The sequence below is a fragment of the Clupea harengus genome, chromosome 19 (genome assembly GCF_900700415.2).
Source record: "Clupea harengus chromosome 19, Ch_v2.0.2, whole genome shotgun sequence".
Classification (NCBI taxonomy): domain Eukaryota; kingdom Metazoa; phylum Chordata; class Actinopteri; order Clupeiformes; family Clupeidae; genus Clupea; species Clupea harengus.
This window is the reverse complement of record NC_045170.1, coordinates 21608534-21628533: the sequence shown is the minus strand read 5'-3', so window position 1 is coordinate 21628533 and position 20000 is coordinate 21608534. Positions and strand designations below refer to the sequence as shown.

The 20000-nt window shown below is 45.3% G+C and overlaps 1 protein-coding gene across 1 annotated transcript in view; it reads left to right on the top strand.

Moving 5' to 3' along the window:
- The window catches only part of LOC105903697 (ubiquitin-conjugating enzyme E2 E2), a 47129-nt gene that overhangs the window by 20539 nt on the left and 6590 nt on the right, over positions 1 to 20000 (top strand). The window contains exon 4 of the mRNA XM_012831477.3: positions 17820 to 17952. Within this exon, the coding sequence (XP_012686931.1) occupies positions 17820 to 17952 (133 nt within the window). The remainder of the gene's footprint in view (positions 1 to 17819; positions 17953 to 20000) is intronic.

Below are 20000 nucleotides of genomic sequence, written 5' to 3'. Positions count from 1 at the left end.
TTACATTTACACTGATGGCACACTGCACATCAGGAGCAATTAGGGGTTCAGTGTCTTGCTCAAGGACGCTTCGACAGGGAATCGAACTAGCAACCTTCTGATTACTAAACGACTTCTTTACCTCCTGTACCACTGTCGCCCCCTCCTCCTGTTAAAGTTGCTCCAGTTGTTCAAGCCTCATCACAGCAGGCGATTCCATTCGAGTCACATATATTTATATAGCACATTGAAAAACAACAGGAGATGTAACAAAGTGCTTTCCAGTCAAGGTGAATCAATTGACAATAAAAAAATAAACGAGGATAAAAAAAAATGGAAAAACACTAAAAAGATCAAACATATAGGACATATGAAACCAATAAAAGTGAAAGAATACGATTCTCTAGATTCGACCCGGCCCTGAGCTGGCCCAGACTTTGCCTATTCACGGCCAGACTCGTTCCTGAGTCATCTACTGTTTGCAATCCCTTTGGTGTTTGACACATCCTGTGTCACATGTGTATGTTTATGTGTGTGCTTTAAATGTGTGTGTGTGTGTGTGTGTGTGTGTGTATGTATAGAGAGGTTGTCTTCATACTGAATGTCCCTCGGGGTTCTGCAGAGGGGTGTGTGTGAATGAATGCACCTGTGTATTGAATGTGACTACAGGCTGTGTAGAAAGAGTGTGTGTGTGTGTGTGTGTGTGTGCGCTGGTCTGAATGGAACCACAGCTGTGGATGGGAGGTTGACTCAGTGTATTGGAGTCAGTGGGCCGTGGGTGTGGGTGACGCCATATGCAGACTGAGCAGATCATTTTTAGCTCCTGTCCGTATTCATGGTTCTGTATTTTCCATGGTTTCAATATGAGAGAGACAGAGACAGACAGAGAGAGAGAGAGACATAGAGATTCATTCTGTTGTGTGCTTACCTTTTCCCTTTCTCTTGCTCGCTCTATTTCTGCATCTCTTTTAGTATCTAATTTTTGTTGGTATTTCTCTCTGTCTTTCCTTCTCTTCTCTCTGTCTTCTCCTTCTTTTCCTGCACTCTCTCTCTCTCTTTCTCTGGATTGGTCTCTTGCACTCTCTCTCTCTCTCTCCGTATCTCTATTAATATCTCATTTTTCTTTCTGTTTTTTTTTTGTCTGCCATTCCTTATCCCCGCTTCATCCTTCCCTTTCCCTGTCTTTCTTCTCTTCTCCTCTCTCCCCTTCATCCATCCATCTCTGGATGAAAAAAAAGAGATGGATTGTTTTTTAAAGGAAATTCCTTAATGGGCCTGTGCTTGTATGACCACATGTGTGTATGCCCTGTGTGACCACATGTGTGTATGCCCTGTCAAAACATCCATGGCAGAGATCCGTGCGTTCAGAGGCTCTTGACGGGCATGTGCTGAAGGCTGGACTGCAAATGTCTCCAGAGCCCCCGCTGCTGAAGTAGGTCAGGGAGTGAAACTAACAGCTCGGCTTTATAGATTTCCCCTCAGATGTCCTGTGTATTCAACTTTTTTTTCTTTCACTAGTCCAGCTTTTATTGCTGCGATTTTATCGAAGGCTAAGTCTCTGTTTGATCACATTTTCTTTTTCTCGCTGTACAGCACCTTGGTCAACATTTTTTTTTTATAATTGTTTTATTTTGCAGTACTCTCCATAAAGCCCTGTCTCGCTTTCCTGCAGAGCTTAACTTGTCATTACTTTAAAAGCTTCCCAAGGCTCATTACCTGCTGTGTTATGCCTGCAAAGTCCTCAGCCCCATTTGAAGACATTCCCATCAGAACAGTGCCTATTGTACAGCTGTTTCCCCCCCCCCCCCCCCCCGTTTGGTGCAGAGACCTTCATCGCCCTGCTCTTTAAAGCCGCTATAAAAACTAGCTCCGGGATGTGCTGGAATCCCAAGATGGCAGTTCTTATAGAGCTCCACAATGTGATGAGGAGTGTCAGCCGGTAGCACCTGATGAGCACAAAGGGGTCCCAGTGGCACATGTGGCACAGAATAACAACAAAGTCTTGAAGGACGGGATTTATGTCAAAGTTTTGTCATTAGTAGTTCATTTAAAGCAATAGTTTTGAGTTCTGATTCTGATACTTTAAGGAACCTTTTTTGAGTGCTCTCTATTCATTTCTAGAGGTTCACGGTGTGGAAAGACCATTTTTCTATGGGTGGAAAAGATTTCCCTGCGTAATATGGAGCTGACTGTTTTTTCCTAAAGAGGATCTGAGAGTTCTGTTCTGAAGTCCTCTGTTGCTGCTTCTTCTTCTTCCTCGTCTTCTTCTTGTTCTTTTATGCTCTCTTCTGCTTTCAGACCCTGAAGATGTCTGACATACCTGGTCAGGAATAGTACCAAATGTTTATTTTATATATTATTTAGTTATAGTATTTAATATAGTTGTATTATTCTATTCTGTTTTATCATGTGAAGTGTTGAGTATAAGTATGTAGTGGAAAAACACGTAGTATATCAAGGACATAGTTAATACATAAAGAAGCACCATAGCCATTGAGTGTGTGTGATACTCTGACAGCAGAGCTGCCGACCACCAAAACCTCAAACCAGAGGTGACACGCGCCACTCTGTGAGATGAGGCCGAGGCAGAGCCCCTCTTAACATGCAGGTCAGACAGTTAACACGACCGTGACCCCTGGCCTGACCACCACTGACTCACAAAGGGAGAAGGCACCCCCCCGCCCACACACACTCACACACATACTCACACTATCAGCTGTAATAAAGCAGGCTTATGACTGATATGATATGGCTGCACGGTGGTGCTGCTAGCTATCAGCTGATTCTGTCACCACTGCATCCAGGACTATTTTATTGGCCCTCTGAGAGCTGAGGGTGTGATGGAGTGTGTGTGCGCGTGTGTGCGCGTGTGTGTGTGTGCGCGCCTGCGCAAATCTACAAGCCTTACCAGAACAGCCTCAAGCATCGAGAATAAAAAGCATCAAATAAGCCCACACAGAAACCTCTGTAACACCTGCGATCTTGTGATTGATCTTGTGCAGCTGGTGGACCATAGAGACACCGATTCTAAACGCTTTCACACAAAACAAATAGAAATGTTTAAAACAGCTACAGCGATAAATCAGTAGCCTGTCAATTTGACAAACTGATAAGTAACAAAAAAAGAGAGAAGCTGTCATCACCTCTGCCTTAAAGAATCAGCTTGTAGCGTGAGACTGCAGTCGAAGCTCTACCTGCTCGGCTGTGCTGATTGATGGCCCTGAAAAGGCCAGACCACCCAGGTGGTGTGTGCTGGAGAGTAGACCCTACTCAATACGCAAGGGTTTTTTCGTTTGGCTCGTGTTCTTGGAGGAGCTGTGGAGGGTTTTAGTTAGATTAGACTCTGATGAAGGGGCCTTTTGGGGGGGGGGGGGGGGGGGGGGGTTTGGCCGGCAGATTTGTATGGATCAAATAATGCAATTACTTATGCACAAGAATACCTATAGCCTCAAAGCTACGGAAAGCCACCTTTTGTAGGACAAAAGCTTAGAAAAGGAAGAACCTTTCATTAAAGAGTGCCTATTTGGATGATCATATCAGTTTTCAGTGCCTAGAAGAACATTGCCGTGCCTATGATGAAAAGAGAAACATGGACCAGTAGCGGTGTGTGTGATATGATTACAGTACATATAATACAGTCTGGTGAAGGGAATACTAGTCCTTAATGAATACATAGTAACGTGCACAGATCTTCATATCGACATTATTCATCCTGTGCGATGCGGAATGATTACGTTCAGTGTGTGTGTTTTATGTGTATTATGTGTAATGTGAGAACTGATTTGTCACCTGTTAAACCTTGATGAGGGAGATATGAAGGTTTAGTGCGCGCGCAGAAGCCATGGATGTAGAAATCATAAAATGTTAAGATGGCTGTTCGCTCTAGTTTAGCACACAGTAAATCAGAGCCATAAACGGCACGGAGCCTTTCTCAAGCATCAGTCGTAGGTTTCTCTGATTTGTTTCCCCGTTTGTTTGAAGTGGTTGAGTCATGCGTGTGAGTGGTATTGCTGCAATGCTGCTCTAAAATCGGGTGGATTGAGGCCATTGTTGTCTCGTTTCAGATGCTGTTTGTTAGATGTGCTTTTATGCATCATGTGAAGTGGTGAATTAATAGCCATTAGGACAAGAGGTCTGTGTGCAGCACTCTCTCTCCCTCTCTCTCTCGCGCTCTATCTCACTCTCGCTCTATCTCTCTCTCTCTCTCTCCCCCCCACTCTCTCGCTCTCTCTCTCTCTCTCTCTTTCGCTCTCTCTCTCTCTCTCTCTCTCCTCTATCTCTTCTGCGCGGGCATTTTTATTGCTCGTTTTTGCTTGTAGCTCCAACACGTTTAATGAGTTACCTTTCCCTGGCTCTAATGGAGGCCATTACTGGTGCAGGGGAACATGAAAGGTTATCATAAACACATCCACTGTTTCTTTAGTGCCTCAGTGGGCCCGCAAGATGGGGGAGAAATGAGTCATATCTGACCTCAGCGCTACCTCACAAGGAAACACCAGGGGAGGAGGAGAAGAAGAAGAGGGAGAGGAAGTAAGGGAATGAAAAAGGAGAAGAGGGAGAGGGGAAGAAGGAGGGGAAGAAGTGAGGAGAAGAGGAAGAGAAAGAAGAAGAAGAGGTAGAAGCGGAAGAGGAAGTAAGGAGGATGAAAAAGAAGCGACAGGAGAAGAGGGAGAGGGGAAGAAGGAGGGGAAAAAGTAAGGAGTAGAGGAAGAGAAGGAGAGAAAGAAGAAGAAGAAGAGGTAGAAGAGGAAGTAAGGTGGATGAAAAAGAAGAGACTGGAGAAGAGGGAGAGGGGAAGGAGGATGATAAAAATAAAAATAGTACAGCAGACTTGTGACGAAGACAGAGGCATCATGGGAGTGATTAGAGGAGAGGATTAAGTAACTGTTTGTTGTTCTTGTTTGTTTATTTGTTTGTTGTCTGGGTCTGTTTTTCAGAGCTCCTTTGTTCACAGATCATTCAGCTGTATTTTTTTCTTTTCTTTTGATAAACAGGATATGTACTGTAGGAGAGATATCTGTGTGTGTGTGTGTGTGTGTGTGTGTGTGTGTGTGTGTGTGTGTGTGTGTGTGTGTGTGTGTGTGTGTGTGTGTGTGTAAAAGAAAGGATCAGTAAGTGTAAATGATTGTTAGAGGTTGTTAATTCCATTAATGTGCTCAAATGTGCACTCATTGTGAAATGAGCTTCAGGTATGTTTTTATAGGCCACGAAGCACAGTTCTCACCTTTCTAGGTAGCACTTGACTTTGGAAGGGATCTTCCTCAGGTCTGGTCCTTGGGTTTACTGGGCTGTTCTGTCTGGCTCTGCTAGCCGATTCAATCTCTGTTCATTTTCCTTTGGGCTTAAAGACTGGAATCTCAGTCACAGAGGAGATTGAGGAACAGAGAAAGTCGTCTGATATCTGCTCATCCACTGAGCTGTGGGGAACCGTTTCCCCAACGACATCTCACCATACCTAAAACAAATTAATCCAAATCAGTATACCTGAACCACGGGCTGTAAAATGCATGGAGAGCATCGGGTCATCAGGAAATGGCGTCATGGCGTTATCAAAAAATGAAGCCAACATTGGTCGGCCAGTTGCAGCCAGATTCTGGTGCAGTAACACGTGTAGTACATAAAAGACCATATTTGGTTAAATCTCTGCCATTTCTTAGCTCCTTCCAGTGGCTTCAGTTTCGACTGAGCGTACGCTGCCCATGCTTTTTAAACCAATTACATCCAGACCACATTAAGCACAGTGACATCTGGGGTCTGGATGTGACAGGCTACTGTTGCTGGTTAAGTTTTCCTTGGAGGTAGGAGAGCACATCCTGCATTGAAAGAACCTTTGAGTTCACCGAATGGAAGCAACAACACGACAAGATGTTTCCCTCAAAGTTGAAGATGGTAAACATAAAAAAAAACACATTGCAGCAACTATAATCGCAGTAAAAACAGCACCTCTTTAAAAAGTTCTCGTCCTGTTGGTTGAACTCAACTTGAGGTGAATCGGCATCCCAGTGTGGAGTGCAGGCTTGAGCCGGCCAATGTTTGTCTGTCCACTGGCCCATGACATCAGACTGACACGGAGGCCTGTGGAGTATTGATCTGAGCACAGAGCAGACAACTTCCTGTTTGAGGTGAATGGTTTTCTCTTTGCTGCGTCTCAAACACATCATGTCTATGCTATCCTCAGGCATTTGATTGACAGACTGTGTGCCTCCTGTTTCTGTCATAGTGAATTACAATTCTGACATTCGCATGCGCACACACACACACACCACACACACACACACACACACACACACACACACACACGCATATGCATACGTAGGTGCATATACACACAAAATAATGTATGCACACATGCAGCATATACACACATACACTGTATATACACACACACACACACACCCTTACAGACACATGCATGTAGGACCTGTTGTATGGTGCGATTCAGTCGCTGTTGTTTCCATGGAAATGTCTCCCCCTGCAAAAACACAGAGCACACTTCTCCCCCCTCCCCCAGGGATGGGGTTGCTAGGCAATGGGCCGTAGCCAATGGGGACTGGTTACAATTGGTTTATAACACTCATTCACTGGGGGTCAGGGATCGCTGGAGCTACAGTTGGGTCATGCCACAGGAGGACACACACAAGCACGCACACACGCACGCACGCACGCACGCATGCAAATACACACTTACACAGTATGGCTGAACGATTAATTGCATTTGCGATTTAATCGCGATATGATAGAACGCGATTTTCTAACCGCAACGTTGGCGATTAAAAAACGTGGTAACAAAATTTTTTTTTTTAAATATTCATTTTTTTTTTTTAAAGATGGTACATTTTGCACACAGTGTTTAAAAAGTGCATACCTAGTGTTTATACTTAAAATTACTTTTTTTAAATTACTTAAATGCACAGTGGCACAGTGGTTGTTCTTGTTTCTGTAATGAGCAGTTAAATAAAAATGTAAAATGTGGGAGAGAATATTTTACACTAAATGTATCTAATATTGCATATTTAAATCATTCATTACGTTTTGTTGGGAAAAAAAGAGGATAAAAAAAAAAATCGCATATCAAATCGCAATCGCAATATTTTGGTAAAAAATCGCAATTAGATTATTTTCCCAAATCGTTCAGCCCTATTACACAGGCACACACACATGCACACGCTCACACACAGTTTGCCTGATGAACCTTTGCTTTGACCGTTTCCAGTCCCCTACACAAGGACAGACAAAAGACCCAATGCAGGCGGGCACCCAGGCCCTTTACAGAGGGCAACAAAGGATTGAAAAGAACCCCTTTTCTCTGTAGGTCCATTTTTGAGATTGCCCCCCCACACACCCACACACTCTCTTTCTCTCTCTCTCTCTCACACACACACACACACACACACACTCACATACAAGAGCACACACACACACAGACACACACCAGATCAGGGCCACGTGTCAAAGGAGTCAGGAGCAACCTGAACTTGTCTCCCTTTGTCTGTACAGCCTACAGAGAAACCTTTGGCAGATGCTTAAGGTGTGTGTGTGTGTGTGTGTGTGTGTGTGTGTGTGTGTGTGTGTGTGTGTGTGTGTGTAAGAGAGGTGGAAAAGTCCCATTTCACAGTATAAACCACACACACTCATATACACACACACCGTAACCTGATTCCACTTGTCAGTTGTACCTCTGATAATGACTGTTCACATGCTGCCATCAAGAGACTTATCCTCATGTGACACGCACGCACACACACACACACCTCACACACCTCACACAGCCTCACAGCCAACTCACTTGTGCAGCACCTTCACCCATCTTATTTGTCTCACTTCAGCAGCGAGGGCACATGACTTTAAAATAGCCCAAATGCCTCAGGAATCTCAGCTGGATCACTGAAGAGACACACACACACACACACACACACACACACACACACACACACACACCAAACCTCCAACTCCGTATCAGGAAAGAAGAACCTAGTCCATTAATTACCTACTGCTTGCAGTACTTCAGCTGATGCCTTTACTCCACAGCCGGCTACATCGCCGGTGTGTGTTTTATGAACGTCGTATGCTGCCTGAGTAGTGAACCCATGACCTAGGTGTTGTTAGCACATGCAGGAACATTAACCCCTCACATAGGCCTCGGAGGGGTGGCTGTTATGAGGAAGGATGTCACCGGGCGGGGTATCATCCATCGACAGGGGTAATCCCGTTAGCGGGTAATCTGGAATGGGAGGGATTAGCCCTCTGTGGCGGAGCGAGTAAGACTGTAAAACTCCCTCACACACACACACACACACACACACCCACACACTCACACACACACATGGCCCGATACTGTCTGATGTTGGGTAGCATCCCTCTGTAGCATCTTTCTCCCTTTTTCTGTCTATCTGTTTATTTGTCTCGATCTCTCCCCATCTTACTTCTTTGTCTCTTGTGCTCTTTTTCTCTATTTCTCTATCTGAGATCTCTCTCTTCATCTGTCAAGAAATATATGGTTAAAATGGTTTATCTATCTTGCTCATGTACTGTATATCCTCCCCCCACTCTCTCTCTCCCTTCCTCTCTCCTGCTCTCTCTGTCTCTCTGCCTCTGTCTCTCTCTCTCTCTCTCTCTCTCTCTCTCTCTCTCTCTCCTTTATTTGTTTTACTCCCTCCATCTGGTTCTCTCCTACTTTGCCCTGAGCTCATAAACATACCTTGTGGTGAGACACGTCTGGTCACTGACTGATCATTTTCTGGTGTGGGAGCCCGCGGCCCGCTCAGCCCTCTCTGTCAGCCCGGCCTGGCTGCGGTAGCCACACGGTATAAATATATGTCACGGGTGCAAAGGGCTGCCATTAGAGTGGATGAGCGTTAATCCTGTAATTTATGCTTATGGCAGATTGTGTCCTGCGTCGTCCTGTCCTGTCCTGTCCTCACCACTGTCTGATGGGCACTGTCTGGCTGGGTTTGTCTGTCTCTCTCTCTCACGCAAAGCACTAGTCCCTGGCTGGACACTGGGTGTGTTGGATTTGTAGTCCTATTATCTCTATGCTCCGAGTATCTCGAGCACTGGGCAGCTGAAGGTATTGGCATGTTCAGTGAATAATCTGCTGGATGCTGATTTGGATAGAAGTGCCTGCTCAGTTCCATTCATTCTCTCAAGTCCCTATTCATTCCTAATGGACAACAGTGAAACTAGCATAATCCCCAATTCCCAGTGCCCATAGAGAATGAATGGCAGCCTGTGAGAGAGGGGAATTCAGTCAGATTCCGTCTCGGAGAAAAAAAAAAAGGATGTGGCTCAGATTCCTCCATCTGATCCCCCCCTGGAGGATTATAAACTTCAGGAGGGGTCTTAACCCACATGTCTAAGCTCTGGTGTCTGCTGCCCCCCCCCCCGCTAACAGATCCCCTGAAATGCTGCTGTCCATTAGGGGGGAGAAACACTCCTCGTGCTCCTTTGCTCTCCCCTCACCTAGTGTGGAGATGAAGAGCTGAGCAGAACTGATCTCGGCGCACATTTTCTGAGCTGATCGCAGAACTGATCTCAGTGGATATTTCTAGAAGCTTTTGGGGATCTTTTTTAATTACGTGGGTTCCTAGATTGATGGGTGTCCTTTTCGAAAACCATAACATAACATGACGGTTAAAGGGTGGAAGAACCTTAATCTCTTGAGTCTAGTCTAGTGCACACAAGACGAGATGACACCAGCACACCTCTATTGCCTGGGATGGAAGGAAGCCACAGGTTACTGAAAAAGCCTTGGGTATCTCAAGGCCCACACCATCCATATGGATGGGAGTGCCCATGACGACGCAGGATAGGAGGCTGATCCGGGTCATTTGTCAGTCCTACTCCCCAGTCTCTCTGTCTCAGTCACTTCCTGTCTGCTCCTCACTGTCCTGTCTAAATAAAGGCTAGAAAAGCCCCAAAATAGACTTTATATTCTGCCATCGCTGGTGCTTTTTTAAAACTTGAAAGATTCGCTTTTTGTCACACTCAGTGAGATTTCTCCCTCACGGCCCTCTACCTGTGAGCTCAAAAAAAGCTCCGTTGTTCGCTCACAGTCCTGGCTCTGTAAGTGGGAAACAAACAAACAAACAACCTCGCACCGGTCCAGCCAATCAGGATAGTGCTCCAAGAGCACACGAGGGAGAGTTGCAGTTTGATTGGCTGTTGATATTGACTCCAATATCAGCAACCTTTCACTAGAAACAGGGACTGCACCTTTAACTTGCGTGTCTACATGAATGACACTCCCCAGCATATACTACACACACCAGGATTGCTTGTTCTGGGCTCTTGATCTGTGGGCTTCTCTCTGTAAGGGAAGACTAAGCAGCCGGGGATACCTTTGGACATACCATAGGTCTGAGATTCATTTCACCAGGAGCCTTTTAGATTGACCTTTCCACCGCAGCTCTCATTGCTCAGCGCAGGGTGGAGAATCATTGGTGAAGCTCTGTGTCACTCTGTGTGATTACGAGGATTGATTGGCTGTTTTTTGTTGGTGGCACGCCCCTGAGGCACCCCTGATGAATGATGCTGTGAGGTTATTGAGAGGAATCTGTGTGCGTGTGTGTGTGTGTGTGTGTGTGTGTGTGTGTGTGTGTGTGTGTGCATGCGTTTGTGTGCGCGTGCGTGCGTGCGTGTCTGTGTGTGTGTGTGTGTGTGTGTGTGTGTGTGTGTGTGTGTGTGTGTGTGTGTGTGTACAGCTATTCATCTGTTGTGAACCCTCTCTTGAGATGTATATATTAGCATACATCATGTTCAAAAAAAGGCATCAGGCAGACAAGGAGAAAGGAAGAGAATGGAGAGGGTACAGAAGGAGGAGAGAGATGGAGAGAGTGGAAACTTTATCAGACACGGAGAGAGAGAGAGAGAGAGAGAGAGAGCATACAATAGAGAGAAAATAAAGAAAATGTTTCTGTGAGTGTGAGCGAGGGAATAATGAGAGAGCATACAGTCTAGAGCAAATGAATAGAATGTGTGAGTGTGAGTGACAGAAAGAACGAGAGACAGAGAGAGAGAGAGCGAGTGCGGAAGAAAAGAGAGACAGAGATACAGACAGAGACAGTTACAGAAACATAGATTAAATTGGATGCCTTTGCGGCGTTGTGTGTGTGTGTGTGTGTGTGTGTGTGTGTGTGTGTGTGTGTGTGTGTGTGTGTGTGTGTGTGTGTGTGTGTGTGTGTGTGTGTGTGTGTGTCAGAGAAACAAATGTAGAGACGCTGCACAGAAACACAGATTAGACTGGATGCCTTTGGGAGCGCTCTGTCTCAGTGAGGGTTTTAGCGCGTGTGTGTGTGACTAATACCTCTTCAGGTAGTTTTCAGATTATGTGCCGCTGCTACTCTCTCCTCTGACACACACACACCCCGATTCTCAGAGGCTCCGCCGCGTCTCACGCTGCTCGTCTAACTGAATCTCACCGCGTCTCCCTACGTCTCGTTGCCTCTCGCTCTGTCTCGTTGCCTCGCTGCAACTCCTGTGTCGGTCCCAATCAAAGTGATGGGAACACACGCGGCTGGCGCACACACACACACACACGTCCCCCATTCGAACGATTCCATCTTCAGTTTCACTCAATTCTCCAGTGTGTAGTGAAAGTCGATTCAAACTTGTGTTCTAATCAGCATATCATGGGGACACAAGAAGGAGGCCACACTGTACATTACGCAGTCTTTGTCACCATGCACTTTTTTTTTTACTGTTTTAGTATTAACTACAGTGTAGGGGTACATATAGAGATCCAAGTATCCAAGTGCAGTTATACAGCGATAATTCATGTGTTACTGTTATTATTTGGTAATTATATGGTTACCGTTCAACAAGGGAGTTGTTAGCCCTACTATGGGTTTTTATCCCTTGAAGACCCTTTGTGCTAAATTTAGTTTGGGGAAATTCCAATGCCACGGTCATGTTTCAGATTATGAGCAATAACTGCGCTGTTTCCAATCCATTAGATTACAGCGAGTGTGAGGATAGTGATGATATATGACCACGGCAGTCATGCGTGCTGGCCGACTCTGGGCTCGGAGGAATGTTGAAACTATTAACTGGACAGAATGAGGAAGAGGAGGACATAGGAGGAAGTCAGTTTAATTGTCTGTTTATCCCCCGGACTTGTGTTTCAAAGAGGAGTGTTTTGACAAAGAGGACTTGTGTGTGTGTGTGTGTGTGTGTGTGTGTGTGTGTGTGTGTGTGTGTGTGTGCTGAATATACACAACACGTGAAGCAGGGATGAAAAAACTGTTTATTATTCTGGCTGTTGAGAATTGGATGGCTGCCCACACCACATCTGTCCACATCTGTCCTGTACTGCATCTTGTCCCCATGCTCTGTGTGATGGCAAGCACAGTATAAAGCAGCACAAAACTGTCATGCATCGCCTACAAAGTGGAATGATGAATGTTGTACTGGCTTCCTTTTCTTCAGACAGCCAGCAGAAGATGTGATCATGTTAACAAGGAGACCTTCTGATCCATTTCCCTCCACCAAAGGCAGGAAGAGAGAACGAGATAAAAAAACAAGGAGCTGGAGAGGAGGACGGAGATATAGATTGCAGATAGATAGGGAGAGATAGAGGGGAAGTGAGAGAAGAGAGATACAGGCAGATCAATAGAAAGACAGAGGAGTGGACGCACGGCTAGATTGCTAGAGACGGAACAGAGAGACCGTTAAGACAGATGGAGATGGAGAAGTAGAAAGCGGAGCGGATAGATAGCTAGATGAAGAGAGACGGAACAGAGGAATAGAAAGGTCGAAATGAAAGAGAGGTGTAGAACCGACATAGATGTGTAGTTTATTATTATTATTATATACTCACTGAGGTGCTGCAGTAGGGGAAGCCCACCCACAAGTTATGGTTAAGCCATCTCTCTCTGTCTCTGTCTCTGTCTCTTTCTCTATCTCTGTCTCTCTATCTCTCTGTCTCTGTCTCTGTCTCTCTCTCTCCCTCCCTCTCTCTCTCTCTCTCTGTGTCTCTCTATCTCTCTCCCTGCTTCCACCCCCCCGCCCTCTCTAAAATGCCTTCTGTTGTCTTACTTATTCTCAGTTTAATGTTTTTCCTTTTTTATCCAAAATCCTGTCCCACCCACACACACACGTACCCACACACACACGTACACACACACACACGTACACACACACAGACACTGTATTATCTGTATTGACTTAGACATATATTTACAGTCTCTCTCACCTTCTTCCTTCTCTCTTTAGTCAGTTTCAGTTCATTATGGGCCTTATTGACATGGTACAATTTGTACTCTCTTTCTTTCTTTCGCTCTCTTTCTTTCTTTCTTTCTTTCTTTCTCTTGCTCTCTCTTTCTTTATTTCTCTCCCTCCCTCTTTCTCTCTCTCTCTTTCTTTCTTTCTTTCTTTCTTTCTCTCTCTCTCTCTCTTCTGCTTGCGCTGCCAGATTAAAAATAGTTTTCAGGAAGAGCTGTGGGAGAATTGGGTGGTGGGGGAGGGGAGGATGTCGGAGTATGGGCCAACCGGTGTGTGTGTGTGTGTGTGTCTGAGAGTGAAAATGAGAGTGAAAGTGTTGATGTGGGGGAGTGCTGCACTGGAAGAGCCAAAGCCTCTCAGATGGTCTCTTATCTTCATAATAATTATTGCTCCTCTAATGCCCCCCATGCCCCCACCCCCCCTCCAGCCCCACCTTAGTGCCTCCACCTGTCACCCAAACACCCCACCCCCCTTCCCTTCACTCCTGTGCTTCTTATGGCTGATATCTCTGTAGTAATCTACACCACTGGACCTCAGCCAACACCACCAGCTTTTGTTGTACCAGGCTGGTGTTGTGTGAAGCCCTTTGCTTAAAGGGAGAATGCATTTACAGGTAGAGGTGACCTCAGTGGGTCTTTGGCCCTGCCAGGATGCCTAATGTGTTGTTGTGGGAGGATATGCGCCTTGTCTTTGTGCTGTTTGGCACGCAGTGAAGAGCTGTTGCTGAAACTTCAAAGGGCTGTGGCATTAAGGCCTGGCTCTAATCTTTGCAAAACCAATATGCAAACTTAATTCAAAGTGTGTGTGTGTACATGCACGTGTGTGCTTATAGGTGGGTGGGGGTTAGTGTGTGTGTGTTTATGAAAGTGGGTCAAAGACGAAAAGAGTGTTTCTACCAGCCAACATTTTTTTAGATTAGAGTAGATAGTTAGAATGGCAACGAAAGACAATTGTGGCACAACAGTGGAATTGTGTTGCATCGAATGCCAGTTGTGTTTTTCTAACATTGTACTGGCACCTGCACGATCAAACATATCTGACAATAACAATAACAATAACCTTGCCTCAAAGACATTTGTATGCTTACTCATAATTACATGTTAATCATCTTTATTGTTTTTGACAAAAGTAATGACATGAATACGTTTTTGGTGTCATGCCTAATGTTTTGTAACTAGAGATGCCAAGACAGTACAAGGACACACACATCCCTTGTTGTGACCTTACAAATAGTCTCATGACTGCAACCACTTCACTTGATCTGATTTCAAAATAAGGGTCTTTATGGATGTTACACTGAATGACAACTGAAGATATGCATATTAGGGACAAAGTGTCCAGGGTAATATTGTATGTTCCAAACACAGCTGAGCGATTATTTTCTGATAAGTGTCACTCCTGACACTCTTACAAATATGCCATTATTTTTCTTTTGTTTTATGGAAATCAAACTTTTCTTACAAATAGCTTGATTATACAACAAACACCTAGAAGTTAATTTCATAGTGTTTTCACACCTATTAATAATATCCTCAGTTGTCATTATAGACTGGAGACCAAAAAATGCCACGTCTTGTCTTTGACCCAAAGTGCGTGTGTGTGTGTGTGTGTGTGTGTGTGTGTGTGTGTGTGTGTGTGTGTGTGTGTGTGTGTGTGTGCGAGGACAACCGAAAGGAAACGGCAGAAGCCCCAGGAGGAGCAAGCAGAGGGGGAGGGCTTGGAAGCCATTTAAACTCCTCCATATGTGCAGCTCATGAACCAGCAGTGGTCAGAGACCAAAATCATGCACACACACACACACACACACACACACACACACAGGCTACACAAACACAAACACACACACAGGCTACACACGCACGCACGCACACGCACACACAAACACAGGCTACACACACACACACATGCTGCTACCACTACCAGCAGTAGGGCCACAAACAACTCTCTGTTTTAATCACAAGGGCACACACACAAACAGTCTCTTTTTATCTCTGCTTCACATAAACACACACAGAGATGTTACAGAGGGTTCCCAGGACCTACTCACACACACACACACCATTACCACCACCATCAGTGGGACAGATATACGGTTTAGCCCTACAGAGAGACACGCAGGCACACACACACACACACACACACACACACACACACACACACACACACACACTCACACACTCACTCATACCCTCAAGACTAGGCTCACATGCTCTCACACCTTCACACACACACACACCCTCTCTTTCTCGGTTTTGAAATTGTGAACTAAAAAAAAACATGTAATAGAAACAAGGGAATTTTGAAAAAACTCTCACATGTCACCAGAAGTATATATGCTCACATGTGGTGGTGTTTCAGGTTCTTGCAAAATTGAAATGGAAGTCTTTTGCATTTAAGTGGGTCACCTGACACTACACATTTAAAAACATGATGCATTTCGTGTGGTCTGAGGAGACAGTTATTCTCATGGTTGGGTTGAGAAGACATTACTGCCAATCTAGATAGCAAGCAACAACAAACTGCACGTCTTTACAAGGATCATTTTAGATAATGACCTCCTAGAATGTTCTGATACATAGCCACTGCCAAGTATAAGGGGTTTACCTTTCGATCATTATTGCATGCATCACATGCCCTTGTCGCCGTCGATTAATCAATACCATAGCTATTGGTGGATGCAAGTGCCAGGACTTGGATCTTGGAGATCCATCGCCTGTCTGACTATCTTGAAAGGAGAACCCAGCTTCAATTGTTGAATTCAATTGTATCACTCAATGGAAGCACAGACCACTCACAGTTGTTTTGTCGACTTTTTTAAATATTGCTTCTATTTTGCACAAAACTACAGTGGAACCCTGCCTTCTGTCTCTCTCTCTCTCTCTCTCTCTCTCTCTCTCTCTCTCTCTCTCTAACACACACGCACCAGTGTAATGAGGCCGTTCCCCCCTCTGTTTGAGTGAAGCTGAGAGCAGGGTGGCGTGTAGGCAGTGCTGTGTGTGAGCTCCTCTGCCTCACTATCACACACACAGATGGGCCTGTGGCTGCTGAACCAAACCTCTCTTTCGCTGTCCGTCTCTGGCACGCTCTCATTTTGGGGGTTTTCTCACTCACTCTCTCTCTTTCACTCTCTCTCCCTCTCTTTTCCTCTTTCTGTTCCACTCTGCCCTTCTTTCACTCTTGCCGTATCAGTCTCTCTCTCTCTCTCTCTCTCTCTCAATTTCAATTTCAATGGCTTTATTGGCATGAATATATGGTACACTGTTGCCAAAGCACTTAAACAATAAGAACAATAATAATAACAACAATAATAACAACAATGGTAATACAGGAACAGATACGTTAATTAAATAAATAATTATTTAAAAAAAAAACATAAAATAAAGATGTTTAAATAAAAAACATTACAATTATAATAATTCTGTAAAGAAAAAACATATAACAGATAAGAATAGATAAAAAAAAAATAAAAAAATAAAAAAAACAGGCCTAAGTTTATTGATGGTATGGCCTGCTCTCGGAGGATGTGGCAGGACTGCACATATTCAGAGGCTAAAATGTTACAGGTCTCTATTTCCCCCAGGAGGAATGGTAGTTTTTGTTGGTTCGTTAGGTTTATGAAACCTGGATGGATGTCTTCAAATTGTTTGTAATATGCGTTTCTTATATTGTGGTATTTTGTACATTCCGTCAAAAAATGAGGCTCATTCTCGACAGCGTTAATATTGCAGTGGACGCATAGTCTCCCTTCGGGAGCCACCCAGCATTGTCTGTGTCGCCCCTTTTCTACTGCAAGACTATGGTCGCTGAGCCTGTACTTTGTTAATAGAATTCTTCGTTTATAATTTTTTATTTGGATTAAGTATGGTGCCAATTTGCGGTCCTTCTTTAATGTTCTGTATACATTTAGCTTGCTGGATTCTTTCATTTGATTCTTTCATTCATCTCTCTCTCTCTTTTAGTGTCTCTCCCTCTTTTGTATGCACTCTCGCTTTCTCTCACATCCTACTTCCTTCCTCTTTTTCGTTTTCCCCTCTTTATCTTTTTTCTCTCTTGTTCCCTATCCCTCTCTTTCCTCCTTGTTCCCTGTCCCTCTCTTTCCTCCTTTGTGATGAAAGCATCAGTGCCAGATTTCACGTCATAATGGACTCAGATTCGATTACTGCTTGTGTGTGTGTGTGCGCACATCTTTCTGTGTGTGTGTGTGTGTGTGTGTGTGCGCGCATATTTGTCTGTGTATGTGTAAGTGCGGGCGGCTTGTGTGTGTGTGTGTGTGTGTTTGGATATGTGTCTGTGTGAGACAGAACACTGGGGTGTGGAGTCAACAGCTGTCTTACAGCACAAAGAGCGGAGGCCTCTTGGGACTTAGTGTGACGCATCTGTCGGCCTTGAAGCGGCTCCCCAGTCAGTGGTAGAATCTGGGCCAGATCCGGGCCACATCCGGGCCAGATCCATCCCTCAACCAGCTGCTCTCTGCGTCATACAGGACCTCTGTGTTTTCCACCGCTGCATAGGAAACTCTGCTCTGCTGTCAGTTGTCTGAGAGTTAACTGATGATCTGATTGGCTTCCTGTTTGTAACGTGTTCGTGTGTGTGTGTGTGCTCTTGTGTGTGTGTGCTTGCAGCGCCGGTCCTAAAGGAGATAACATCTACGAATGGAGGTCGACCATCTTGGGGCCCCCAGGTTCCGTGTACGAAGGTGGAGTTTTTTTCCTCGATATCGCCTTCACGCCAGACTACCCCTTCAAACCCCCCAAGGTAAACCAACTCTCCCTCCCCCTCCCTCCCCCCTCCAGCTCTCTGTCTGGCTTTGTCCCATAAAGACAATCCCTCTTTTGTCCAGAGGCCTTTTTTAAGAAGCTCATGTTTGGAGAGTCATGGTTTTGGAAACCGCTTGTTTGTTTGCTGTGGCTATTTTGCGCTCTGTCATAAATGTTGTGTTTGTGTGCCGGTGTGTGTTTGTGTGCCTGTGTGTGTTTGTTTGTGTGTGTGTGTGTGTGTGTGTGTGTCTCTTGGTGGTGATGGAGGTTCTATAACTTGAAAAAGCCCATTGTAGGGTTTATTTTGGTGATACCGAAAAGTGGAAAATGTAGGGTATCAACTAAAGCAAATATACAGAAGGATTTGTAGTCCTCTTATGTGTGACTCAAATATGATGTTTTTTTTCCCATCAAATCATTCAGCTCAGCTTTTATCTGCATTTAGTGCAGAAAGAATCTCCTCTTACATTGTGATTTCACACTAGACTGGGTGCAGTTCATACACAGGAAATCCACCTCGAGATTAGCTACAACCAGCAACTCCTAAAACACCTAAAAGCAAACGCTGTACAAAACCAAGCATTTGCACACGCCTGACGTGTTGATCTGCACTGAAGCCGAGTGTCACACGGTGTTCTCGATAAAAGGCATATCTGCGAGGTCTTTGATGTAACGTGTCAGTGTTTGTACAAAGCTCCTTTCATATGAGGAGAACAACATCAGTGTGCTGCTGCTGCTGCTATGCTGGAAAATGCGGAGCAGGAAGCAGGAGGGATATTTCCTCAGGTCACACGGTCCGCAGGTGCACCCACAGCACCCTGTCAGTCTGTTTGTCTGGATTGTTCATGCCAGCAAGCCTCACTCTCTCTCTCTCGCGGTCTCTCTCTCTCTCTCTCTCTCTCTCTCTCTCCATCTCTCTCTTTATGTCTTTTCCCTTTTTAGACTCCTTTTAGACACTCTTTCTCTTTCCATCTGGCACAGGTGGTCCTCCTGCTCACTCTTTCCTTTTATGTCTCTACTTTACTCTCCTCCTCCTCTCTCTCTCTTTCTCTCTCTCTCTCCCCTCTCTCTCTCTCTCTCTCTCTCTCTCTCTCTCTCTGTATCTCCTCCTGCTCACTGTTTCTTTCTCTCTCTCACCCCCCTCTGTCTCCTTCTGTCTCTCTTTCTTTCTCTCTCTCTCTCTCTTGTCCTCTCCCTCCCTCTCTCTCTTTCCACCCTCTGCCTGTCTTTTATTGCGGAGGATGACAGGATGCAGAGCTCCTTGTGCAGAATGGATCCCTGCTGGCCTGTTTTTACTGCCTGCTTGTGAGAGCGAGCCGAACCCCGCAGCCTGAGCTTAAGACCACACCAGCGGATCCCTCCCACTCCTCCTCACAGGCAGCCTATAGCTCACTGCAGACCCGACCAAACGATCCCCGTTCCACACTTACCACTGTAGAGTGAGGGCTTGGAGGACCTTTAGTGTGTTAATTCACCCGCGGCACTACTGTTGAATCAGAGCAGCTTCCTGCACACTCTACAAGTTGTCGTCTTTGTCGGGGGCTACTGCCCAACACCCTCACAGATCCATTAACAAGGAGGGATGTGAAAAGAGGTGAAGAACAGAAGAGGTTGGAAAAAGAAAGGAAAAAAAGGCGGGAAAGACTAGTCTCATGGGGCTAAACGTGGCTTCAGCAGTTTGTGGCCATTCATGTGAATGTTGGTACTGAACTGTGGCCAAAGCCAATGGCAAACAGCACCGCAGCGCTTGTGAGAAACTGATGGAAGGGCAGTCAAATGATGGGATGGGAAGGACTAACTGAGGAGAGGATGCTTGAGAGAGATGGTTGCCATGTTAGATTACACGGGATTTATCTCGCAGTGTCAGAGAGCCTCCAGCATGGAATCCTCATGAGTGTGTCCTTGGCTCGCGTGGCGGCCTGATAAGGGGGTGCCCGTGCCCGTGCTTGTGCCAGGATGTAGGTGTGGCAGAGCTGAACTGCTGACTTGAAGCTGGCTGTGGTCCCGTTCACTAATGTAACACCCCACACAAACACACACACACAC